Consider the following 20,917-nt stretch of genomic DNA (forward strand, 5'->3'; position numbering starts at 1 on the left):
CACCACTACCATGATCCCTTTTCAAACTTAACACTTTCAGTGAAAAGGATTTAGTCTGTATATGAATTTTAATCCACGCTACATGAACCTTTTCATATAAACTGGAATAAATACCAAACTCGCCAAACTAAAACTGAAATGAGACATTGTAATAAATCGTATAGTGAATAAATGTAATAATCGTAACTAAAGGACAAAAGAAAGCACGCATTTCTGTACATTTAGAAATAAGGTGCATTAAAAAAGTCAAACAATAAGAGTCAAATTAATAAACAATAAAATTCTAGAGCATTTCATATATTAAATAACTGTTGTGGGAAACTATTGGTTATTCTACAATTAATTTTACTATAAATTATAATACAATAGGAAAATACTGTAAATTGATCAACTGTTTGGCATGATGACTCGGTGAAGCGCTTGTAGTCCCATTTAGCAACTTGTTAGCAACCCTCTTTTTTAAGAAACGTAACGGTTTAAAAAAATCATTAGTGGGGTGTAACTGGTGTTTTAAGGGATTTTACCAAACTCCCATTTAAAGAAGCACAAGTGCTAAAATGCTAACTCGCTTCTGGGTTTTTGCCATAGACAGTAAAACAGTTTATGCCAGTTTTAGTTTAGACAGTTTTTGCCTACAAAGTGACATCATCGTTCCGCCTCTCTATTCCCTTACCGTGATTGGTCAGTCTCTTGCTGCTGATTAATGATCTGATTGGTCGAGCTGAAAGACACAGAGTTCTCTTTTGCAGGAGTTGCATCACCCTGAAAGAGAGAAGATGAGTGTTTTTCTTAGTAATGGTTCATGAGATATTTCAAAGGCTGAATCTGAAATCACAAACTAATCCAAAAACGATGTGTAAAGAGTAGTATGCCTGACTTTATAGTTTTCATCTTATAGCATAAAATAGAAAAGTTCCTGGACGTCTTACTACTTCTGCTGTTATTCTGAAGTGGCATCCAATGGACATATTACTATCCCATGATGCAAGGGGAGAGGATTTGTGAACAGAAGCAGACACAACTGATGCTGGTAGGTCACATGACAAAGGTTGTATGTCCGAATTACATTTATACTAAACATTCATGATATATAGAACAAAGTTTTTTAACAGTCATGAAGCAGTTGCTGAAAGGTGTACCTAGTACCTACAGATGCAGCCAATGTTTTTGGTGTAAAACAGCTTGACCAACATAAGTGGACCTCGGGGACAGAATAGTGATTCAAAATGTGCACATTTTTGTGTGATGTCTCAAACCTGTGAGTAAGTGGGGTCCCAAATCGGCCGGAAGGCACTGGCGTGGATTCTGTGTGGTTTTGGGGCACGTGTTTTTCCTTGCCCCCCAATGCGAACCTCCGCAGGAATAGGAGCCCGTCTGGGAATCTGCCACGGCATGCATAATCCTCCCCCTGTCTGCACGGCTGAAGTGTTGTGAGTGTATGAAGGTTTGAGGAGAACTGGAACCTCACTGTCCTCTTCATCTTCATCCTCATCTTCCGCTCCCCTGAGCCGATTCAGAGTTTCATCTGGGCTACAGGTCGTTACTGAAGAGAAGTCAAAAACGGATGCGTCGGCCACGTCACAGTCGGTGTCCCCATCATCGAAACGACGTGGTGGAGGGTACAGGTCAGAGGTGTACACTCGTCCATCGAGCCCAGGGGAACCACACACACGCACGGCCAGACCAGCCGAGGATCTCTGACTCTTGGCAGCAGTTGTGAGGTTTCCCCCAACACTTACAGCTGTCACAGGCTTCAGAAAGCAGCCAGCTTCTCTAGGATGACGAGGGAAGGGTACGCAGATGGGACCCGTGTGGCTCTGCCCTGCGCTGCCATTCCACATGCACTCTGCTGTCCAGCCACCAGGGGGCAGATCACACATATGCTCACGGCCCTTTCTAAGGTGGGTAAAAGTAAATAAAAAAAATATCAAATTGCATTTTAAAAAGTACATTTTATTTACATTATATCTGACTGCTGAATAAAAACATAGTTTAAATGAGGGATTTTTAAAGTCAACATGAAATGACAATGTTTTATTTTTTTAATGTATGTTTTAGATCTTATTGTAAATGATCCATGGAAATCATCCATGTGTTTCATAAAAAATACAAAATAAATTCTAAAAGCAGCTATATATTTAATAAGACGTGCTTATGACATGTTGTTTGAAAATTTTATAATTGCCATTTATATTTCCAAAATAAATAATTCATACAAGCTCAAATTTATTTAATTAGATTTGTTACATGTTGCTTTTTTGGTCATTTTTTCATACTTTAAAGCAGCTAAAAAAATTTTAAATTTAATTATGAATTATTTAATTTGTTAAACCATTTTATGCAGATTGCATGGTCAAATAACTACTTCAACAACAATTCACTGTGGAAAGAAGCTAATTTCATAATTTGAAAACTTATATTAATTTCCAGGTCTAGTAATCACAATTGAAAAATTAAATAAATATGTGTAAATCAACCATTTTCTAAGTGTATTCAACAATGATAATATATTTGTATCAAATTACAAAAGTATCTACATGTAAATGTTTATACTGAAATAACATTAAGATCTATATCATTTGCAATTGCTTGATTTGATTACAAATTTTTTTCCTCTCTTAATTTTTATAAAACATGCTGGATAACCTTAAAATGCCACTGGGCCGAGGTAGCGTCTGTGAGATGCCAATACGACAGCATTTCCTCTGGTGTACAGTGCTGTCTATGCCTGCGCCTGCTGTGACGCTGGCTGTATCCGCATTAATGTTGGCACAGTACTTGGTAAAAGCGGAAGGGCCACAGTCGGGGCTCTGGGCACAACACCTGCTTCTAAAACAGACACACTAAAATTAGCATCAACCACCTGCCATAAAAGTCAGTTTCATCTAGTTAAACAGAAGAGCATTTAATAAAATTCACATTTTCTGAAGCTTTACATGACTGGCAAAATAATAGGACTGACCCTTGTTCAGACCCCACCCCCTCTTCGCATGGCCCCGCCTTTGCCAAGGTCATGTGACAGCTTGTGCAGAGGTCCCACAGCACCCGCTCGCTCTCCTGTAGTGAACACCAGTCTGCATGTCCAGCACCAGAACTGTGTAACAAGGCCTGGTGGAAATAGGAAGAGCAGTAGATGCAGTGTCTTTTTTTTATAGCAACACTGAAATTTTAAATCACTTAGAAAGCAAGACTGCATTTTAGGAAGATAAAGTATACTGTATGCACTGAACTGCTTGGTTTACTTGCGCTACTTGTCTCAGACAGTAGTGCAGCAGTGTGCAAAGCAGACTGAGGTGGCATGAGTTCAGCAATGCATTAATGCCATCTGGACCCTGCTCGACTGAGGCCGTCTCATAGGCTACAACCCCCGTGTCATGTCTAGCGTCACAATGTTTTGCCTATTTCTGCATTTCTTGACCTAAATTTTACATAACATCAGTTGTTTAACAGAATCATACTATATATTTCAGCACTAACTGAAAACTAAAGATACTCCGTTGACCGTGTCTATGTCATGCTGTTGATCACCATAGAAAATTATTAAGACTCGTCTCTTAGTAAAGGAAAAAAAAAACGAATGTTTGCTGTAATATACTTATAATGGAAGTCCAACAAATACAATGTATATACATAAAATTAAGTTAATTCTCAGGCCCATGCCAAGGTCATCCAACATACAGCACCCTTTGAAATGTCTGTTTTTATGAAATAATATTTGTTTTTGCAATTTTTCAATTGTCAGTTTATGTTGACAGTAAATTGCTGGTTAAATTCTAAATAAATGGAAGAAAATTATTTTTTTGTCTAAGATTAAGGTAGTGGGATAACAAATTTGCATATGTTTAAATGGCACATTGATTCAAGTTCAAATATTTTTCCCAGTTGAAAACTTGACTTAGGTTGACTGAACGATAGATAATAAAACTACCTTGAGCAAATGTATTACCTTGACTTAAAAAAAAAAAAAAGTTAATTCAACTCGAATGGGAAGTTATTTCAACAAAAGATTTTGTCCAGACAACAAAATCGTAGTCAGCAGGGTAAAATTTTTTAAGTTGACTCAAATTGTGCAGTTGACAGAACATGATTTAAATTCACTGGACTAAATCCACTCTGATGGGAAGTTGTTTCAACAACAAATAAATAGTCAGGATAATAAAAAAATGTAGGCAGCGGGGTAACAAAGTATTTCTAAATGACTAAAATTATTTTTTTTTACAGTGAACTTTTTTAAAAGAAATTAATACTTATATATTAAGGGAGACGTTAAACTCATCAAAAGTGGCAGTAAAGACATTTATAATGTTATAAATATTTCTATTTCAATGTTCTTTTAACATTATTCATCAATAGTTTCCACTGTTTTCAACATTGATATAAATAGGAAATCATCATATCAGAATAATTTCGGAAGAACTGGTTGACAACTAAGCTTTGTCATCACAGGAATAAATTATGTTTTAAAACATATAATTCACAATATTGCTGACCTGAGACTTCTTTCAAAAACATTCAAATATCTTACAGACCCCAACCCTTTGAACGGGCATGTATATAAGATATGAAATGAATCATAGCTGTTATAAGTCACAGTAAGGTGTGTTGTGAAAGCTACTATAGCATTCACGACTGCATGAATCAGATCTTTTTATGACTAAATACTCAAGCATTTATAAAATGCTCCTAAATGATTTTATATATGATTACAATGCATGCATGATCCATTCATCACACATTTCCAGACCCTGAGTTTACAGTCACTTATTTTTACATGAAAATCTCTGCTGTTTACATAAAGCAAACAGATCACTGGTAATGCAGGAGTTCATGAATCTTGTATAGTCTCAACTGAAGGATTTTCACACCTTTATTCATCAAAATAACAAGCATTGTGTGTGTTACTTTTTAATTTTTCATTTATTTTTATCAGGTTTATTCTGCAAGTATGTGACTCACCTGTATGATGTTTAGGTATGTGTGAATGCGGGAAACAGGAGCGAATAGTAGTGAAAGCAATCTGAAGCTCTCTTTCTCCTCCTAGCAGAAAAACATAAATGAACACATTAAACTAATATTATGCAATAGAAAAAATCAATAGACTTATATGTGAATTTAGTTGTAAGTGGGCCTGGTTCCTGTTGACTAATTTGCCAAAACTTTTACTACTGCTGAGCTAGACACATAACAGTCATCATCACTGTGTGCTTAAGCATCTTTAATAACATGACAAAGGAAGTTCTTGCCTTTGCATTTTGTGAATTGCTGTGTGGTAAAGTTCTCAGGAGAGTTCCCAGACTGGCCACGTATCCAAGATATGCATCAGAGAAAGACTTCTGCATAAGGACAAACAATGAAAGTATTGAAACAGATATTGTAAAATATTACTACAATTTAAAATAACTGTTTACTATTTTAATATATTTTAAAATGCAATTTATTCCTGTGATGCAAGCTGAATTTTCAGCATCATTACTCCACCATCATTACTTTCAGCATCATTACTCCAGTCTTCAGTGTCTCATTATCCTTTAGAAACCATTCTAATATGCTGATTCGCTATTCAAGAAACATTTATTATCAATGCTTCACAATTTTGTAAAAATGTGATATTAATTTAGGATTGCTTGATGAATAGAAGGATCAAAAACGGCATTCTAAATTAGAATTTTTGCATAATAACGTAAAAGTCTTTAATGTCATAAAGGATTATTTTAGTAGTCAGTGGCATTACGTTGTTCTGTCCAGTGAGGTTGAGGAAAGCATCCCCGGCAGCACAGCTTCTCTCATTCATGGTCAGTCGTTCTTCTAGGGTGTTGCGGAAGAGCAGGTGGCGCTGTAGCATCTGATCAATATGCTTTACAAACGCCACACTGTCTCAGAAACACACAAATGCAACTGTTACAGTGCGTGGTACAGACAGAGAAAAAGAGATGACATGATAATGAGTGATTATGATTGTAGTTCTCTACTTTTGCTCAGCAGATTTGTATTTCTCATAGAGCTGATTCAAACTAGACACATAATCGCGTTCAGACCGCAACAGCATCTCCACCACACCCCGCCTCCTGCCTGACACAGAGAGACAGAGAGACATGAGGATCCACATGTGAATATAGAGCAGTTAAAAGGCTTTGAGAACAGAGGATTTACCCCTCCGCAGGCAGCTGTGTGATCCATGGCAGGAAAGAGAATCTCCACCTGAAACGGTTAACAAAATCAGCTGTACTCTGACTGCACAGTTTAACGATTTTTACTATCTTTACTTCCCCACATTTAATTTCTACCACATATTATTTATTATTTAACACTTTCAATATGTTAAAGCTACACTGTGTAATTCTCTGGTTCTCTAGCAGCTGAAGCATAAATCGATATGTATATGCAGACTACTGTTCAGTAATTACCTTTAGCAAATATAAAAACAATAGACAGAAAAAAGCAAGAAACATGGAAAAACAAACAGAAGTATGAAAGTATGCCTTTAATGGGGAAAATTCATTTAAAATACAAACAATAATTATAGACATACCATATGGGTTTTAAGTTGCTCTCACTTATTAACATTTTGTTAATTTCGATCAGAAATAGTTACAAAGCGTATCTTTAACATATATTCCAAAATATGATATATTTTAGGGTATGTTTACACAACAACAATTATACTAAAAACAGAAAAGTCTTTCCTTTATGTAAGGTTACGTATACAGACAACAGTGTTGTCAAAATGGTCCCAGTTTTTACAGATCTACGAAAACGATTAAAAATGCTGTATTAGGCATGCCATGCCAGTAGTTGGCAATGCCACATTTAAAAAAAATTAAAACTGCACCTGCAAACATATGGATTTTAATAGACTGCACATGACATCATCGGTTTCCTAAATGTGTGTTTTTGAAGTCTGTATTGGTTTCGAAAACTTGTACTTCGAAACCCTTTTTTTTTTTTTTTTTTAAGTTTTTTTAGTTTTAGTTTTTACCCAAAAAATGAAAGCTCACCTGTATTCTGTCTGGTCCATTGCCACACCTGTAAACCCTGCAGGTAACAGTGTATGAGGAAATCTCCGCCCACAGGTGAAAGGGGAGGAGCCTCGGCAGCACCATTACTCTGTCCGCTACTGTCATCCACGCCATTACTGCATTCACAAATACACAAATCGACACACACTATAACACAGTTTCAGTCATTCTTTAAATGTGTGCATGTGTGTTTGTGTTTACTTCTCTATTCCTGGATTCTCTGCTGGTTTTCTGTCTTGTGTCTCACAGAGTTGACGAAACTGACAACGTACCTCCTCCAGCTCCTCCTAAAGAGACAGACACAAAAGCATAACTTTGACAAACACATAGGGTCCAGAACATATTTACAAGACAGGTGTGTGATCTCACCTTGAGGGACAGCACCAGAGTCTCGAGGTGAAGGGCGCGCTTGTTGCAGCCATGTCTTGTGTCCTCCAGCTGACTCTGCAGCTCAGTGTCTCCCTGCTGAATCTGATTCAGCTCCAGCAGCGCACGAGAAAACCCTGCCCGCAACTCACACACCATGCCCTGAACCTGAACACAACATATCAAATGAGACTGATTTGAAATCATTTTATCCAGTTTGCATGCCGTCAAAAAACAATTTATCTCCAGTGTAATATTTTAGAACTGACAATAGCTAGAAATGTCCATGATTTTAAGACTTGCAAAAATTCCCATGACTTTTTAAGGCCTAGTAATCACAAGCAATTACACACATCAACTTAAAATGTATTTTTAACAGACATATAAATGTTTGCAATGCTTATAGAAGTTTCTTGTTATTTCTCAAACCTGCTAAAGAAAAACTGTTTGTGTGTATTTGTGTGTGTGTGTGTGTGTGTGTGTGTGTTACCTTAGAGATCTCTCTCTCCAGTTCTCCCTCATGAGATTTCATTTTCTGTGCGAGGATACACAAACATCATTTAACAGTCTCTAAGGCTTGTAAACATTCTCTGCTGAAATACTTCTTTTGACAGATGACCGACCGTGGAGATGTATGTTGGTGTAGTGAGATGTACAGCAGTTCAGTTCTTATGTACGATGCTCGCTGAGCAGCCATGGACATCTTATTTAATCTTTTTAATTAGTCACTATTAAAAAATAGTAAACTAGGCTTGTGATTATCTTGCCCATTTTATGGGTTTTATTCACTACAAGAATAGTACACTAGGATAATATTATCCATTGTTTGTTGTTTTTCGTGGCAGTCACCAAAGTAATATTAAGCCAATATCAATTTATCTATTTTTAACAAGTTAGTAATTACAAGAATAGTAACTTATGATCATCTTATCCAATTTTTAAACAAGTTAGTTACTACAAAGATAGAAAGCTATCCATGATAATCTTATCCAAATTTGTCATCACGCGAATAAGAAAGCCTGAAATCACCCATTACCTGAGAACAAAACGTAACAAACATAATAAATAATGTAAAGATCATGTAAAACGCAGAAAGGGTTGTGAGAGTGTTATATGTATCATCAGCTCCGTTTAAAAACACTGTTTCTATTAAATGTGAATCCAAGGGACGCTATGTTTTTACCTGAGCTGGACGTCCTGTCAGCGAATCTCAGATAGTGGAATAGATATATACCTGCCAAAGAGTTCCCTACAACAGAGAGTCACAAATATTTATAAATGTTTAAATATTTATAAATGTTTTCCCCCTTTTTTTTTTCAAATGTAGGCTATTTCCATAATCTTCAATTCCCTAAAACAGTCTTTTAAATGTAAAACTAAGTAGCTTAAAACAACACAACATTATTCCAAGAATGCAGTAGCCTATTCATAAAAACAAACCTTAATAATCAAACTAATGCTATTATTAGCTAATAATACTAATAGTGAGAAATCTGACAGAATGCGCAGCGCGCGTTCACTTACCAGAGAGGAAAGCTTCAAGATTTCTTTTTAAGTTTAAATGTTATTCCAGTTTTTTGACATAGTGACGGCCTCATGTTTTGGTAGTTCACTCTCTCCCTGCGCTCTCGTGTCCCGGTGTCCCGTATATCTGATGTCGTGCACTGCGTCTGTCTGATTGCGGTAGGAGAGGAGGAACGAATCACGGACTGCGCGCGCCGTCCGGTGTCTCGGGAACGTTCGCTCACGCGCTCCAGTAAAAGAGCAGGTTTTTGCAATTGATTTCCACTCATATATCAGAGGTCTTGAATGGCTAGGGACTCTATGAGTGCTTTTGTGATTATTTTAACTTGGGTCAAAATATTTCATTCAGTTAAAAGATTAGATTAATTCAGATATTACTTGTCTGCTATAACTCTGAATAAATACGTACATTGTAGTAGCCCACTACGAAGGCTGAAAAAATTAACTTGTGTACGTCTCATTCATTTTTAATTCTCAGATTAAGCGAGAGGGCGTGTCTTCTACAAAAAGAGGCGTGGTTTTCAAACACATTCAATGTGATTGGACGACTCTTGTAAATATGTTTTAAAATAGCCGCGCGTGCGCAGTACGCATCGGCGTGTCGGTGAGTTGGGCTGTTGATCTCTCTCTCTCTGTTTCTATTTAGCAGTTTAATGTGTACATAGAATTAGTTATGCAATCGAGAATATATATAAGCCTGTTAGTAATCTCTCATTGCATATTGTACATGTATTTTTCTTACATTTACACTGAAATTTTTCAGTCCCACGTGATAAGCAAAGCTGCTTGTTTGGAAAGCAGTTCCACATTCAGCTCTCATATGTCAGTGTCGGGTTCATTAATGATGTTGGTGTACTTGTGTCTAGACTAGGGCAATGAGGACAGGTGAATTTGATTCTTCTGATGAAGAGGACTTTGGTGAAGTGGAAGCCACACCTTTTCAGATCTCATGGTAAGCAAAACATACACATACACACTCAATAGCTGGAGAAATATTAATAGATTGAGAGTGATTTGTGGTGTGTGTGTGTGTTTTGCAGGTTGTCTCTATCAGTGGTGGAGTGTTCCCAGTCTCTTGGCATTTGTTCCTTACCTGGTAAAATTGAATTGTGTCTGTTTGTACTATGTGTGCACTCATTTCATAAATCTTAATAAACATTTCTGCTAGGGCTGCATGATTTGGTGAAGTCAATAGACAAACTTTTTTTATATATAAAAAAAAATACTCACTTAAAACAAACCCTGGATCATGAGCTACTTGATCACAATGCCACCTTGGATAATCGCAATAATCCATATCATGATGTCACTTTTATTTTAATGTATCATGCAGCCCTAATTTCTGCTCATTTCAGGATGCAGATATAAAGAAACCAGACGAAACCTGCAGAAAGATGTTGGTGAGTCTAGCTGACATGCACACATACAGTAATGGTCTAAATCAGTTGTTCTTGACCTGGTTACAGGTATTTTCTGATTGGTTTGCCAAAGAGCAAGGTAAAATCAATGTTAAATTCATATAATAAAATGCACATAACTTTAGGATCATGCATAATTAGGATAACAAAATAAACTGTATTTTTAACCTTTAAAGGTAGGGCCAGAATGCAGTTTCTTATCAAAATCTATGCTATATAGACACAAATGAGTTGAGAGTAAGACTGAAATTGTGATATTTGGCACGAGTAGTACCCATGTGGCCCCCAACACAGAATTGGTTTCCTTAATAATGTATGTTAAATTTTCCGTTAAAAATCTGTGTGTAATAATGGACGCCGGTGATTCTAAGCAGATAAATTCTTTGGTTAAAGTCAGTTTTTTTCAGTTAAGTCTCTCATCTAAAGTGAAAGCTTTTTTTTGTCATTTAAAGACTTGGAAAGAGTTATACATGTTTTTATCTCCTCTCGATTGGATTATTGTAATGCCATCTATGCTGGTGTCAGCCAGGCATCTCTTTCACGCTTGCAGTTGGTGCAGGATGCTGCAGTTAGACTACTAAAAGGGGTACTTAAGTGTGACCACATTTATCCCATACTGGCTTCCCTTCATTGGCATCCAGTGCGGTTTAGGATTGATTTTAAAATTTTAGTGTTTGCCTACAAATCCCTAAATGGTCTAGCCCCCACCAGATTGTATGCTTTTGGCTGTTCCTAGAGTAAGGTTGAAACAGAGGGGAGATGGGGCTTTCTCAGTTGCTGCCCTCAAACTATGAAATAATTTACAATTGTCTGTAAGGCTGGCCCCAACACTATCTGCTTTTAAATCTAGTCTTAAAACACATTTATTTTCCTTGGCTTTTGGTTCAGTTTGAGAGCTGTGTGTTTTTGTCTTTTTGATGTCATTTTATTTTTGTTGTTGTTGATTTATGATGTGGGATGTACAGCACTTTGGTCAACTTCTGTTGTTTTAAATGTGCTCTTGAAATAAACTTGACTTGACAAATTCTTGTCAGTTAGCTAAATTTAGTCAAATTAGTTGGATACAAATAGAGGTTCTTTGGCATCCTCTCAAAAAAAAAACACCCAGACTAATAAAAATCAAAATGGACAATTCTTAATTCATTTTCATGAACATTAAAGTAATTACCAAATGACATCGATCCAGTCAATTCCCTTGTGGAAAAAACTGAGTCTTGTCCTACCTTTTGATATGTTGATATGTCACAATATGGGAGAAAATACCCCAATTTCCATTTCATGACATGTGAGTTTATTTGCATAAGTATGGTTTCTGCTGCCCCCCCCCCCCCCAAAAAAAACCCCATTTGTGTAGTGAGTTATTAGAAAACAACAAACCAGGTTCATTTTCCTATTCAGTCTATGCGATGCTGTTTTTGCATTTAACTGGGCTTGTGTGTGGTAATATTAATACATTTCAGTGTTTGGAAATGTTATGGATATTTTTGTTTTCTTAAATAAAGTATATATACTGCTTTGGTTCACAGCTTTATGTCCTGACTGTGATTTATCTGGTGTTTGTGTGCAGCTGAGATGTGTGATCAGGGTGTGGAGGACGTGTTTGTGTTCTGTACCAGAGGAGAGCTGGTGCGTTACAGGGTGCCCTGTCTGTTAGAGGTTTATTCTCTGAATGGACTCCGAGTGCACCACCTCCCCTTCCCGGACGGGAACACCCCAGAGCTTCCGCAATGCAGCTCCATTCTGGAAGAACTGCAGGACTGCCTGCAGAATCAGCGCAGGACTGTCATACAGTAAGAAACACTCTCAGTTACTCAATACAGAGATATCCCCCACCCCCACGGAAACAAATGTGATCAGTTTACCTTTATAACAAATTTAACAGAAACATTTTCATATTTTCTGGCTGTTGTCAGACTCCTTCTGCAAACAAAATTCTCTCTGGATTATTACAATTAATGGTAAAACGAATGCTTAGAAATGTAAACTGATATTTCCTACTGACAAACTACAGCAAAAGATAGAAATAACGCACTCAAAACCATTTTTAGCTGGAGAAAATACTCCTGTTCTAATAAGTTTGGACAGTTCTGTATATATACCCAGATAGCACACGTACGGCTGCAAGAGGTCTGTTGTCGGATCACTTGATCTGGAAAGCATCTACTGTGTACAAACATCTGACAGTTTGACATACATTCTAATTAATCTCAAAATTGACAGAAATCTTCTGTAGCATTGTAATAATCAAAATAAACAACAAATGCAACTGATTCAAGATTCATAATAAAGATAAATATTTCTTGAGCACAAAATCAGCCTATTAGAATAATTTCTGAAGGATCATGTGCTAAAAATTCAGTTTTGCTGTTACAGGGATACATTTTATTTTAAAAATGTAACTGTCTTTTTATACTGTATCAAATGAATGCAGCCTTGGTGAGCATAAAAGACTCACATAAAACTACATTTACATAACTCTATTTGTATACTTTCAAATTAAAATGAGATAAACCTCAGATTTTACTTTTTTTTTTTCCATCACAGTTGTTATGGAGGCCTGGGGCGCTCAGGGTTAAGTAAGTATCAAATGCTCAAACTGGGTTCATTGTTAAGATTAATGTTAGTCCCGTATGTGTGATTACAGTTGAACTTGTGCTTCATTGTCACAGTTGCTGCTTGTTTGCTGCTGCAGCTCTCTGTCTCGATGACACCCAGTGTTGCTCTTGAGATCCTGAGGGAGCTGAGAGGAGGAGGAGCTATTCAGACCGTCAAGGTAAGAGGCATCCAGAAACCTAAATGCATCACTTCCCCTAACCGTATAGACAACCTTTTAATGATGCTTTCTCATTTTTCTCCTATAGCAATACAACTTCCTTCATGAGTTTCGGGAGAAGTTTGAAGCATATCAAGAAGCCAAAGAACGACTTTCAGAGAGATCGGTATCCCGATGATCATCCTGACATCCAGATGATGTAAAAGCAGAAAAAAAGACCGATCACTTTGGTGTTTTTGCTTATTGGATTTTCTCTGCTTTGATTATGAATGCATTTGTTTCTTTTCTGATGGCACTTTAAAAATTTTGTATTTTTAAAAGTCGATCTAATAATATTGTGCTTAATATATAACTTCAACTTTGCAATTATATGTGTCTTGTTCAGTAAGAGGGTCTTAAAGTTAAAGCAAGTGATTATTTTTCTGAGACACGCTGTTGAAAATTGTAATCAACACCCAAACAAACAATTTTGTGAATATCTTCTATCTGGCTTTCCATTTGTGTAGTCCTGGCTGTGTAAGTGAGGGAGAAATGTGGATCTGACCGAGCACCATAACACTCATGTAGCCAATCAGTGATGGGGCATTTACTGTATGCTCATGGTGGGGAGGAGAGAGCCTGAGCAAGCTTGACTAGACTAGAAAGAGAGATGGCTGATGCATTACCAAGAGAAAAATGTCACAAGAATATCATTAAAAGAGGGCTTACAATCAGGCAAACTCTAGGACCTGCATTGATATGGGGAAAGCTTTCGGCACCAATGTTGCTGTTTCCTCTCGGTATGTAAAATAGGTTTTGCTATATTTCACAAAACCAAGACATGCTGTTGTAATATTATCTATAGCGCTGCTGGTGCTTGGCTATTACAAAAAGCATTTCATCATTGGCTATTACAGCTATGATGAAAGCATCCATTTTGGCGCACTGACTGTAAAGTGGTCATTAGTAAGGACGTTTAAAAAGTTTGCCGGAAGTGAACCTTGGTAACATGAACCAAACATTTAATTTGAGTACACTAATCGTAATATAATCAAAACAGTTCAAATACTCTCGTGAATGATGAAAAATATTTTTGCATATACTTTATATTTGCCACATGAGAATACTTTTTGAAAAACTATGACTAATAAGAAGTAAGCGTATGGGCGAGACTTCCGGTTCAACAGGTATAGTAAATGGTGAACTGTCTGCACTAAAAACCAGTGTTCATAATTAAGATAATACTTTACAATTATTTGCTAAGACACACAAATCTGCAACGTCAAGCAACAAAACGAGTTTTGTACAGCTAAAAATAGCTGGACACAGATGAGACCTGAAGCCAAACCCATAAAATTAACAACTTTTTATGGGAAAAGGCGATTTATGCAAAGCAGCATCACTGTTTTATAATATTTTTTAAATTAAAGTAATTTTTATCATTGGAAAAATATTTCTTAAAAAGTATGCAGTCAATCATTTAATTTTTTTAAAGAGTTGATATGATTAACAAAGCTGAAAGTTTTTTTTTAATTTTGTTTAACTATTATAAGCATTACACATCATGAAATTAGCAATATTATCATTCTTAAGTGATTATATAAAAATAAAATTACTGTCCTATTCTTTCAGTTTAAACCAAACCCATTTTACCATAATTAATTTAGCCAAATGGAATAATCTTAACACAAAGTGCCATCATAAAATTATAATTTTTCTATGGGGGGGCTTTATTGGGAACTTTAAGCAATATTACAAGCCACAAAAAAAAAAAAAAATTACTATAGCTCTTGCAAGTCTTTATAACATTCAAATGCACTTAATGCTGGTTTAACACACACAGGGGAAAGTAATCAGAAGAAAAAAAAACCTAAATCAATCACAGGGAAATTCTAAAATAACTTATCACTCTGAATATAGCCTTGCTGGTCCAGCTTGGTGATTATGAACAGCTTTCAGTGTGGTAAAAAATCCTTCCACACAGCTCTGCTCTGAATCCAGATACAAACTCTACAATTCTACCTCAGGACAGAAGCCTCTGTTTGTGATTACTGACAGGCTAAAAGAAAAAGGCATCTTGGCACACGGAGATCAGGCCAACATCAAACCAAAATATTCAAAATAGTGTCCACACTCATCTCTAGCTAAAAAAAACAAAACAATGGAAGCATAACAAAATCAGAAAACGATTACAATCAGAAATACAAAATGCACACAATAATACATTTAAAAGCAAAAAAAAAAAATTACATGTGGAGTATTTCCAGGGTGTATGAGCGAAGTAAAGCTTTCGACACACTGAAAGCATCAGTTCTCATTTTCTACCAAAAACACAGTAAACCGTGGTTTTAACACCATCAACATGAAGCAGACCACCAGCATGAGCTCAAAAACACGGACTTACAAGATCTTGAACCGCCGAAGCAGCACGCAATTCTGAAGGACAAATTAAAGAACTGACTGAGCAACAAGGCAGTAATATATTAAAGATAAAATAAGTTTGTTAAAATGCTACAATCAAGATCTTTATTTTGTCCCACATTTAAAATCTTTGCACATTTCTATCAGTGGTTTAGTGTTGAAGTCCTTGTGCCTCCGCTTTGGACACGATCTGGTCAATGTAAACGGTCTCATGTCATCTGCTGATGCTTTCAGTGTGTGACATGCTTTGTCATTGATGCAGCATGTGTATATAAGTTTAAACAGATTGTACTGAAGAGTTGATCATTATTTATTCTTGCATGTGTGGTTCTGGAGTTGTGCGGGCTGCTTGCGTCCTGGATCGTTCTTGGCCAATGAGGTGTAAATAAAGTCTATGTCCTTTTGAAACAGCCGAGCAGAACTGAGAGAAATGGCAGAGTTCAAATTCAGCTCCATTTGGGTTTTAAAATCAGCATCTCAAAGGCTTCTTTGTATGCTTTCCAGCTGTATCCGGTTTAGGAGCTCACCAAAACATAGATCATCCTATAATAGAAACACCAGAGAAAAACATAAGCTACAGGGTTTCTGATGACATACAAAGACCGATAGATAGATAGATAGATCGATAGATCCTAACTTCTGAAAGTTTATATAAAATTTAAATATACAAACATTTTATTTTTAAACTCTACATACCCATAAAGATAGTAGAAGAATGAGAGGAGGTAGAATGCAAGTTTGCACCATCCCTCCTTCTGGCAGTATGCCAGAATATCTGCATTCATTATTGTAGTGGGGTCATACAATCCAGGTCCACTCATCACAGGGCGGCTCATATACCTGCACACAAACAAACACTTAATGCTGCACTTTGAGCAAGAACAATGTTGACTAATCACTTATTAACTTTAGAGAAACTAGCTTAACACCTCTGCTGAGGTGTTTGATATATAGCCAATAAATATGAAATGTGTGTTTCTCTGTGATTCATTTAGGGCTGAGGGCCCCACCCACCTCCAGACGTGATAGGCCAGCAGAGGCATGTTGAGTCCAAGCGTCAGCCATTCTGCGGCACACAGGAACATTACGCAGAAGAACACATGGATGAGGTACTCTGGCAAGACGAGCTGAGGAAGCCAAATAATACATGGTCAGAAGACAATTATTTTAACGCATATGATTGATTAAAACAATTTTAATTGTAAAATCAAACCAGTGACCTTAAATTACTGGGCAGAGATTAAAGAATACAAAAATGCCCATCTAAATAGTATGTGAAGAATTCAAAAATTTTGAACAAAGACCTTTGATCCATTTAAGAATTTATGACATCAAGTTCTAAATTCAAACCATTTAGAGGATCTCTGCTCAAACCCTCAAACAGGGCATCTATAGATTTTCTTTTATAAGGCATATTGAACTTCTGTCCATTAGCAATTTACAGCAAAAAAAAAAAAAAAAAAAAACGGACAGGTCAACATCATCTACACCCCAAAGCCCAGCCAACAGACAAAGATATTGGGAACCAAGGCAGGATCGTGTTTTTTCACAGGGACACATTGCCAGGCAGAGTGAGAAAAGCAGCCATGTTGCGGGAGGGACAGCTACAAGGACCCCAGGCTGCCCCTGCCATGCCTGATCATAACCGGTAAATGTAGAGACGACACATGAAGCCCATGCAAAAATAGAGAAAGTGTGTATTCTGCTTTTGCCCAACATTTACTTCTGAGAATAAATTGGACACATCCAACCAGAAATACCCCTTTCTAAAGGATACTACTGCTTGACTCTACATCAGTGTGCACTACCCCCACTCTTCTTCTCCCGTTCAACATTAATCTCATCAATCACATGAGTGCACTTGAAATAATGACTTCTTCTGCATGATCTTAATGGTGAAATTGTTTTACAGCTGAGCCAATTTTAGAAATACACTTTCTAAGTGAGACGCAATAAATGGAGTTAGTCGCTCTGGGTAAAGAGCAAACGGAGGGAGGGACAGAACGGCACATGCATGTTTTGAGCATTTGCAAGTCTTTTCAGTTAACACTTATTCCTGTAAACTGTGGTCTTTCCTACTCTCAAATAAACACCTGTGCAGATGACATCTGTGCCTGTGACCAAACCCACAGTAATGGACTAAACCAGCCAAACATGAGCAAAATAAGAGCAACCCTAAAGGAACAATCTGGGTTTTGTTCATTTGGCAGATGTGATGGCGTTTGCAACAAAGACAACCTCTGATATCAAGCTGTCTAGTTGACGTAATCCAGGTCCTGTCTATCTGCTTGGCTTGTTTATACATTTGTGAGGTGTTAGTTAACTGAAAAGACATTTGTAAACACTCCGCTCGTGCACACAGAGAGACTTAAGTTACTGATCTTAAGCTGAACTCTGGTACCAACCTTCAGAGCAAGCCTGACCCTTTTAATTTTTTTCACCCTGTCAACTGTCTTTGAGCCAATCAGAGAAAAAAAAAGGTAAAAAGCAAATATTAAGAACAAAAAAAGAGAAAATGTAAATAAGAAAAATCGAACCAAAGTAGTGTTAGTGCTGGAAAGCAACATTCACTGCAGATGATTTCATCGATTAGCAGAACAGTGTTGAGATAGAAGAAAAGAAACAGGAGTGCATGCATCACACACCATCTCTCCACAACCTATCACTTACCGGGTTTAATGTGTTACACTGGTCTATAGGATTCTTATAGTCAGTCTTCAGCTCATCAAATGCAATTATCTGAAAAATGGGGAGGACAAAAACAGTACATGATCAATATAATAAATATGCAATCACGGTTCCTACATTGTCATATGTAAGGAGTATGTCAAAGAATCAACACTTTTTTATTTTTCTACGTGCTGAATTAATTCAATTTAAAAAAAACTTCAATTATAAACAGACTTTGACAAATCTGAATCAAACCCATCAAATCTTAAAAAGCTTAATATTTTAAACATTCAAATTTAAACTACTTTATTATAGAAACACCAGATATCTTTATGCATTTATCTTTGTTTCAACAGTAAACTCACGTGTTATGTTTATGACCCATCCCAAATTCAGAACATATACAATCTATTATTTATTATGCCTGCATCATTCAGATTATTTTTTTTACTCGTGATTACTCAAATACCAAAATCTAATTTATTGCAAAACTAATATTATTAAATGAAATTCAAACATTTTATCCCTTAATCTTGTGAAAACCAGGGTGGGAATCAATAATCCCTTTACTGTTGTGACATTTGTCTGCATCTTGCATATTAGGAAGAAATGTGATGCTGGTTATGAAAGTGTAATAATCTCGGAAACAGGTTAATGACATCAGCCAGCAATGAATCAGCCTGAGAGATCTGAATAGTGCTGTTCTGTCCGCAAATAACTAAAAATGTAACTCCAATTTAATAAAAATAAAACAAAAGTTAGTTACGTCTCAATCTTACAAGCAAAGGCCCAAAAGATGCAGACAGACCAGGGGACTCTAGACTGAGAGGATCATGTATAAATGATTTCACTGCATCAGGTTTTTGTTGTTTATTGGCGTTTGCGTTATGTTGTTGGCATCATTTCTGGTTTATCACTGCTCTGTAAACACATGCACTAGAGCTAAACGGGAGCGCGCGCCCATCCGCCCGTGGTCACCACTAACAAATATGACAAACTGATTAACATAACATGCACTAAATGTGGCTAACTCTGTAGATGATGCGGTTAAATACACGGAAGGCCCCTAAATGTTTAACGGAAGAATAGCGGTTATGATAATAATAGGTGTCACCAGCTCGCGTTCGTGCCATTCATTCGCGCTCGGTTGTGTGTCTAACTATGTCACTATCCGCCGAGTATCTTTGTCAAAGTCTCCCCAGTATGGTTGGAGTTTAATCAAAATACTTACATGCCAAATAGCGAAAAAGATAAGCGCCGCCGTCAGCAGTAGCGCCAGCATATAACAAAAGGCCGCGAATGTGAACGCCATCTTTCGCTCATGTGGAATTGTCCAGACCGACGACTGCTGTGACGTTGAGACAGCTGGACGTCACGTGACTGAAAACGAAAAAACGCGAGATCAGGGTAACCCCTACTATAAATAAATAAATAAATAATTCCAGACACATATGTTTTTTTCCCACGCAAAGGTACAGTTTTTGAAGAATTTTTATGCACCTCTATTCAAACATGTTACTGTGAGCAACAGACCAACAAGATTTATGCCGATATTCACTCACTGCGATATTTCTCTCTGCCAAAGCTTTGAAATCTCTATCCAAAATTTTATCTTTTTCATATAACTAAAAAAATGTGTTAATTCATTTTATAAAATGCTGAAAAATACGAATCACAAACATTAAAATTTAGTTTAGTTTTATTTGAAGTTTGACAAGACAGGATATTCCAGCACAAAACCCTGAAATGTGTCAAACATACACATACTCGAAGGCAATTATGTAGGCTATATATGTTAAAACACAAAAACAACATCCTATACAATCAAACAGCAGTAAGTTATTTATACCATAGTTTAAGAGCACATCAAATAAAGGAGAGTTCATATCCTTTAGATTTACTTCTGGGTACAGCAAATATTTTGTGCTGCCAAAGACAAATAATATATTGAGGTGTTCGAGCCATAGGCAGGAAACAATGCAGCAGCGAAGAACTGTCCTGAAGTATTTTAGTAAAAGTACAAGCTTAAAGAGCTTAATATTTTTTTAATATTAAGAGATTTTTGTGGTGCAGAAGAATGGATGTGAGTTTAATCTGCTTGAATGTGGAAACATACAATTGCTAAGGCAGAGATCTTCTTGTATTTCTCTTTGTATATTTGTATACACATAGAAAAAGACTTATATCTTTGAGTTCAGCTCATGAAAAATGGGGTTGCATTTATAATTTTGTTCAGTATATATATATATATATATATATATATATATATATATATATATATATATATATATATATATATATATATATATATATATATATATATATAATTATATGAAATTTACATACTTTTATCTAATCTTAGGAGCATAAAGAAAAAGGTAATCCTTCTGAGTGTCGCTGCTGTGACTGAAATTATAAAAATCTTTTAAAAACCTTTATTTTTTCATAGTAAGTTGCAGGTGTCTGGCATACTGCATGTTGTGCTGAACATTTATAATGTTATTAGTGGCTAGTAAAAAAAAAATAATAAATTTGAAAAAATGAAAATGCAAACATGCAAGCAAACCTCTGATGAGATTCTTCACTTCCTGCGGCAAGATAAAATATCTAAGCATGGTCATCAGGTGATGCATGTTTGTCAAGCAGTAGATCAGTAAAGCACAACCAGCCAGATAAAATCAAAACCACATGAAAACTACTGTGGGTAGAACTCTCTAATTCTTGTACCATTGGCCTAATATTGGTTTACT

At 36.4% G+C, this 20,917-nt stretch overlaps 3 protein-coding genes across 5 annotated transcripts in view; 1 reads left to right on the forward strand and 2 right to left on the reverse strand.

Moving 5' to 3' along the window:
* Positions 1 to 9,346, reverse strand: part of LOC127970114 (uncharacterized) — a 10,717-nt gene extending 1,371 nt beyond the window's left edge. Inside the window, exons 1-15 of the mRNA XM_052572388.1 lie at positions 8,907 to 9,346; positions 8,566 to 8,631; positions 7,873 to 7,917; positions 7,386 to 7,550; positions 7,218 to 7,303; positions 6,996 to 7,132; positions 6,151 to 6,198; positions 5,970 to 6,069; positions 5,732 to 5,870; positions 5,244 to 5,333; positions 4,957 to 5,037; positions 2,963 to 3,108; positions 2,647 to 2,829; positions 1,257 to 1,896; positions 674 to 762 (exon numbers count right to left, since the gene is read on the reverse strand). Coding sequence (XP_052428348.1) covers positions 674 to 762; positions 1,257 to 1,896; positions 2,647 to 2,829; positions 2,963 to 3,108; positions 4,957 to 5,037; positions 5,244 to 5,333; positions 5,732 to 5,870; positions 5,970 to 6,069; positions 6,151 to 6,198; positions 6,996 to 7,132; positions 7,218 to 7,303; positions 7,386 to 7,550; positions 7,873 to 7,914 — 1,946 coding nt within the window. The 5' untranslated portion in view covers positions 7,915 to 7,917; positions 8,566 to 8,631; positions 8,907 to 9,346. The remainder of the gene's footprint in view (positions 1 to 673; positions 763 to 1,256; positions 1,897 to 2,646; positions 2,830 to 2,962; positions 3,109 to 4,956; positions 5,038 to 5,243; positions 5,334 to 5,731; positions 5,871 to 5,969; positions 6,070 to 6,150; positions 6,199 to 6,995; positions 7,133 to 7,217; positions 7,304 to 7,385; positions 7,551 to 7,872; positions 7,918 to 8,565; positions 8,632 to 8,906) is intronic.
* A 101-nt stretch (positions 9,347 to 9,447) lies between these two features.
* On the forward strand, positions 9,448 to 16,635 carry cdkn3 (cyclin-dependent kinase inhibitor 3). Of its 3 annotated transcripts, none has more exons than XM_052572393.1 (9): positions 9,448 to 9,510; positions 9,773 to 9,858; positions 9,947 to 10,002; positions 10,262 to 10,306; positions 11,892 to 12,114; positions 12,869 to 12,900; positions 12,994 to 13,097; positions 13,186 to 13,296; positions 16,493 to 16,635. In XM_052572393.1, the coding sequence occupies exons 2-8, from the start codon at positions 9,782 to 9,784 to the stop codon at positions 13,273 to 13,275; spliced, it is 627 nt and encodes a 208-aa protein (XP_052428353.1). In that variant the 5' UTR covers positions 9,448 to 9,510; positions 9,773 to 9,781; the 3' UTR covers positions 13,276 to 13,296; positions 16,493 to 16,635. The 3 variants fall into 3 exon arrangements, with proteins under 3 accessions (XP_052428353.1, XP_052428354.1, XP_052428352.1); XM_052572394.1 differs by lacking the exon at positions 16,493 to 16,635 and adding an exon at positions 13,604 to 14,100; XM_052572392.1 differs by lacking the exon at positions 16,493 to 16,635 and having other exon boundaries at positions 9,450 to 9,510; positions 13,186 to 13,485.
* On the reverse strand, positions 14,778 to 19,538 carry cnih1 (cornichon family AMPA receptor auxiliary protein 1). Its single transcript, XM_052572397.1, has 5 exons — positions 19,399 to 19,538; positions 18,168 to 18,236; positions 16,512 to 16,624; positions 16,194 to 16,337; positions 14,778 to 16,040 (listed from the first exon to the last, which is right to left on the reverse strand). The coding sequence occupies exons 1-5, from the start codon at positions 19,477 to 19,479 to the stop codon at positions 16,013 to 16,015; spliced, it is 435 nt and encodes a 144-aa protein (XP_052428357.1). The 5' UTR covers positions 19,480 to 19,538; the 3' UTR covers positions 14,778 to 16,012.
* Between the last annotated feature and the right edge of the window lie 1,379 nt (positions 19,539 to 20,917).

This window comes from Carassius gibelio, chromosome B13 (assembly GCF_023724105.1).
Source record: "Carassius gibelio isolate Cgi1373 ecotype wild population from Czech Republic chromosome B13, carGib1.2-hapl.c, whole genome shotgun sequence".
NCBI lineage: Eukaryota > Metazoa > Chordata > Actinopteri > Cypriniformes > Cyprinidae > Carassius > Carassius gibelio.

Bases quoted from the DNA above. Each gene is read 5' to 3' on its own strand.
- cnih1 (XM_052572397.1), bottom strand. From the start codon at position 19,479: ATGGCGTTCACATTCGCGGCCTTTTGTTATATGCTGGCGCTACTGCTG. The intron at 16,625-18,167 runs GTAAGTGATAGG...TGGCTTCCTCAG, and splicing joins AGTGTAACACATTAAACCCG to CTCGTCTTGCCAGAGTACCT. The intron at 16,041-16,193 runs GTATGTAGAGTT...TTTCTATTATAG, and splicing joins TTCTTCTACTATCTTTATGG to GATGATCTATGTTTTGGTGA.
- cdkn3 (XM_052572393.1), top strand. From the start codon at position 9,782: ATGAGGACAGGTGAATTTGATTCTTCTGATGAAGAGGACTTTGGTGAA. The intron at 12,115-12,868 runs GTAAGAAACACT...TTTCCATCACAG, and splicing joins CAGCGCAGGACTGTCATACA to TTGTTATGGAGGCCTGGGGC. The intron at 12,901-12,993 runs GTAAGTATCAAA...TCATTGTCACAG, and splicing joins CCTGGGGCGCTCAGGGTTAA to TTGCTGCTTGTTTGCTGCTG.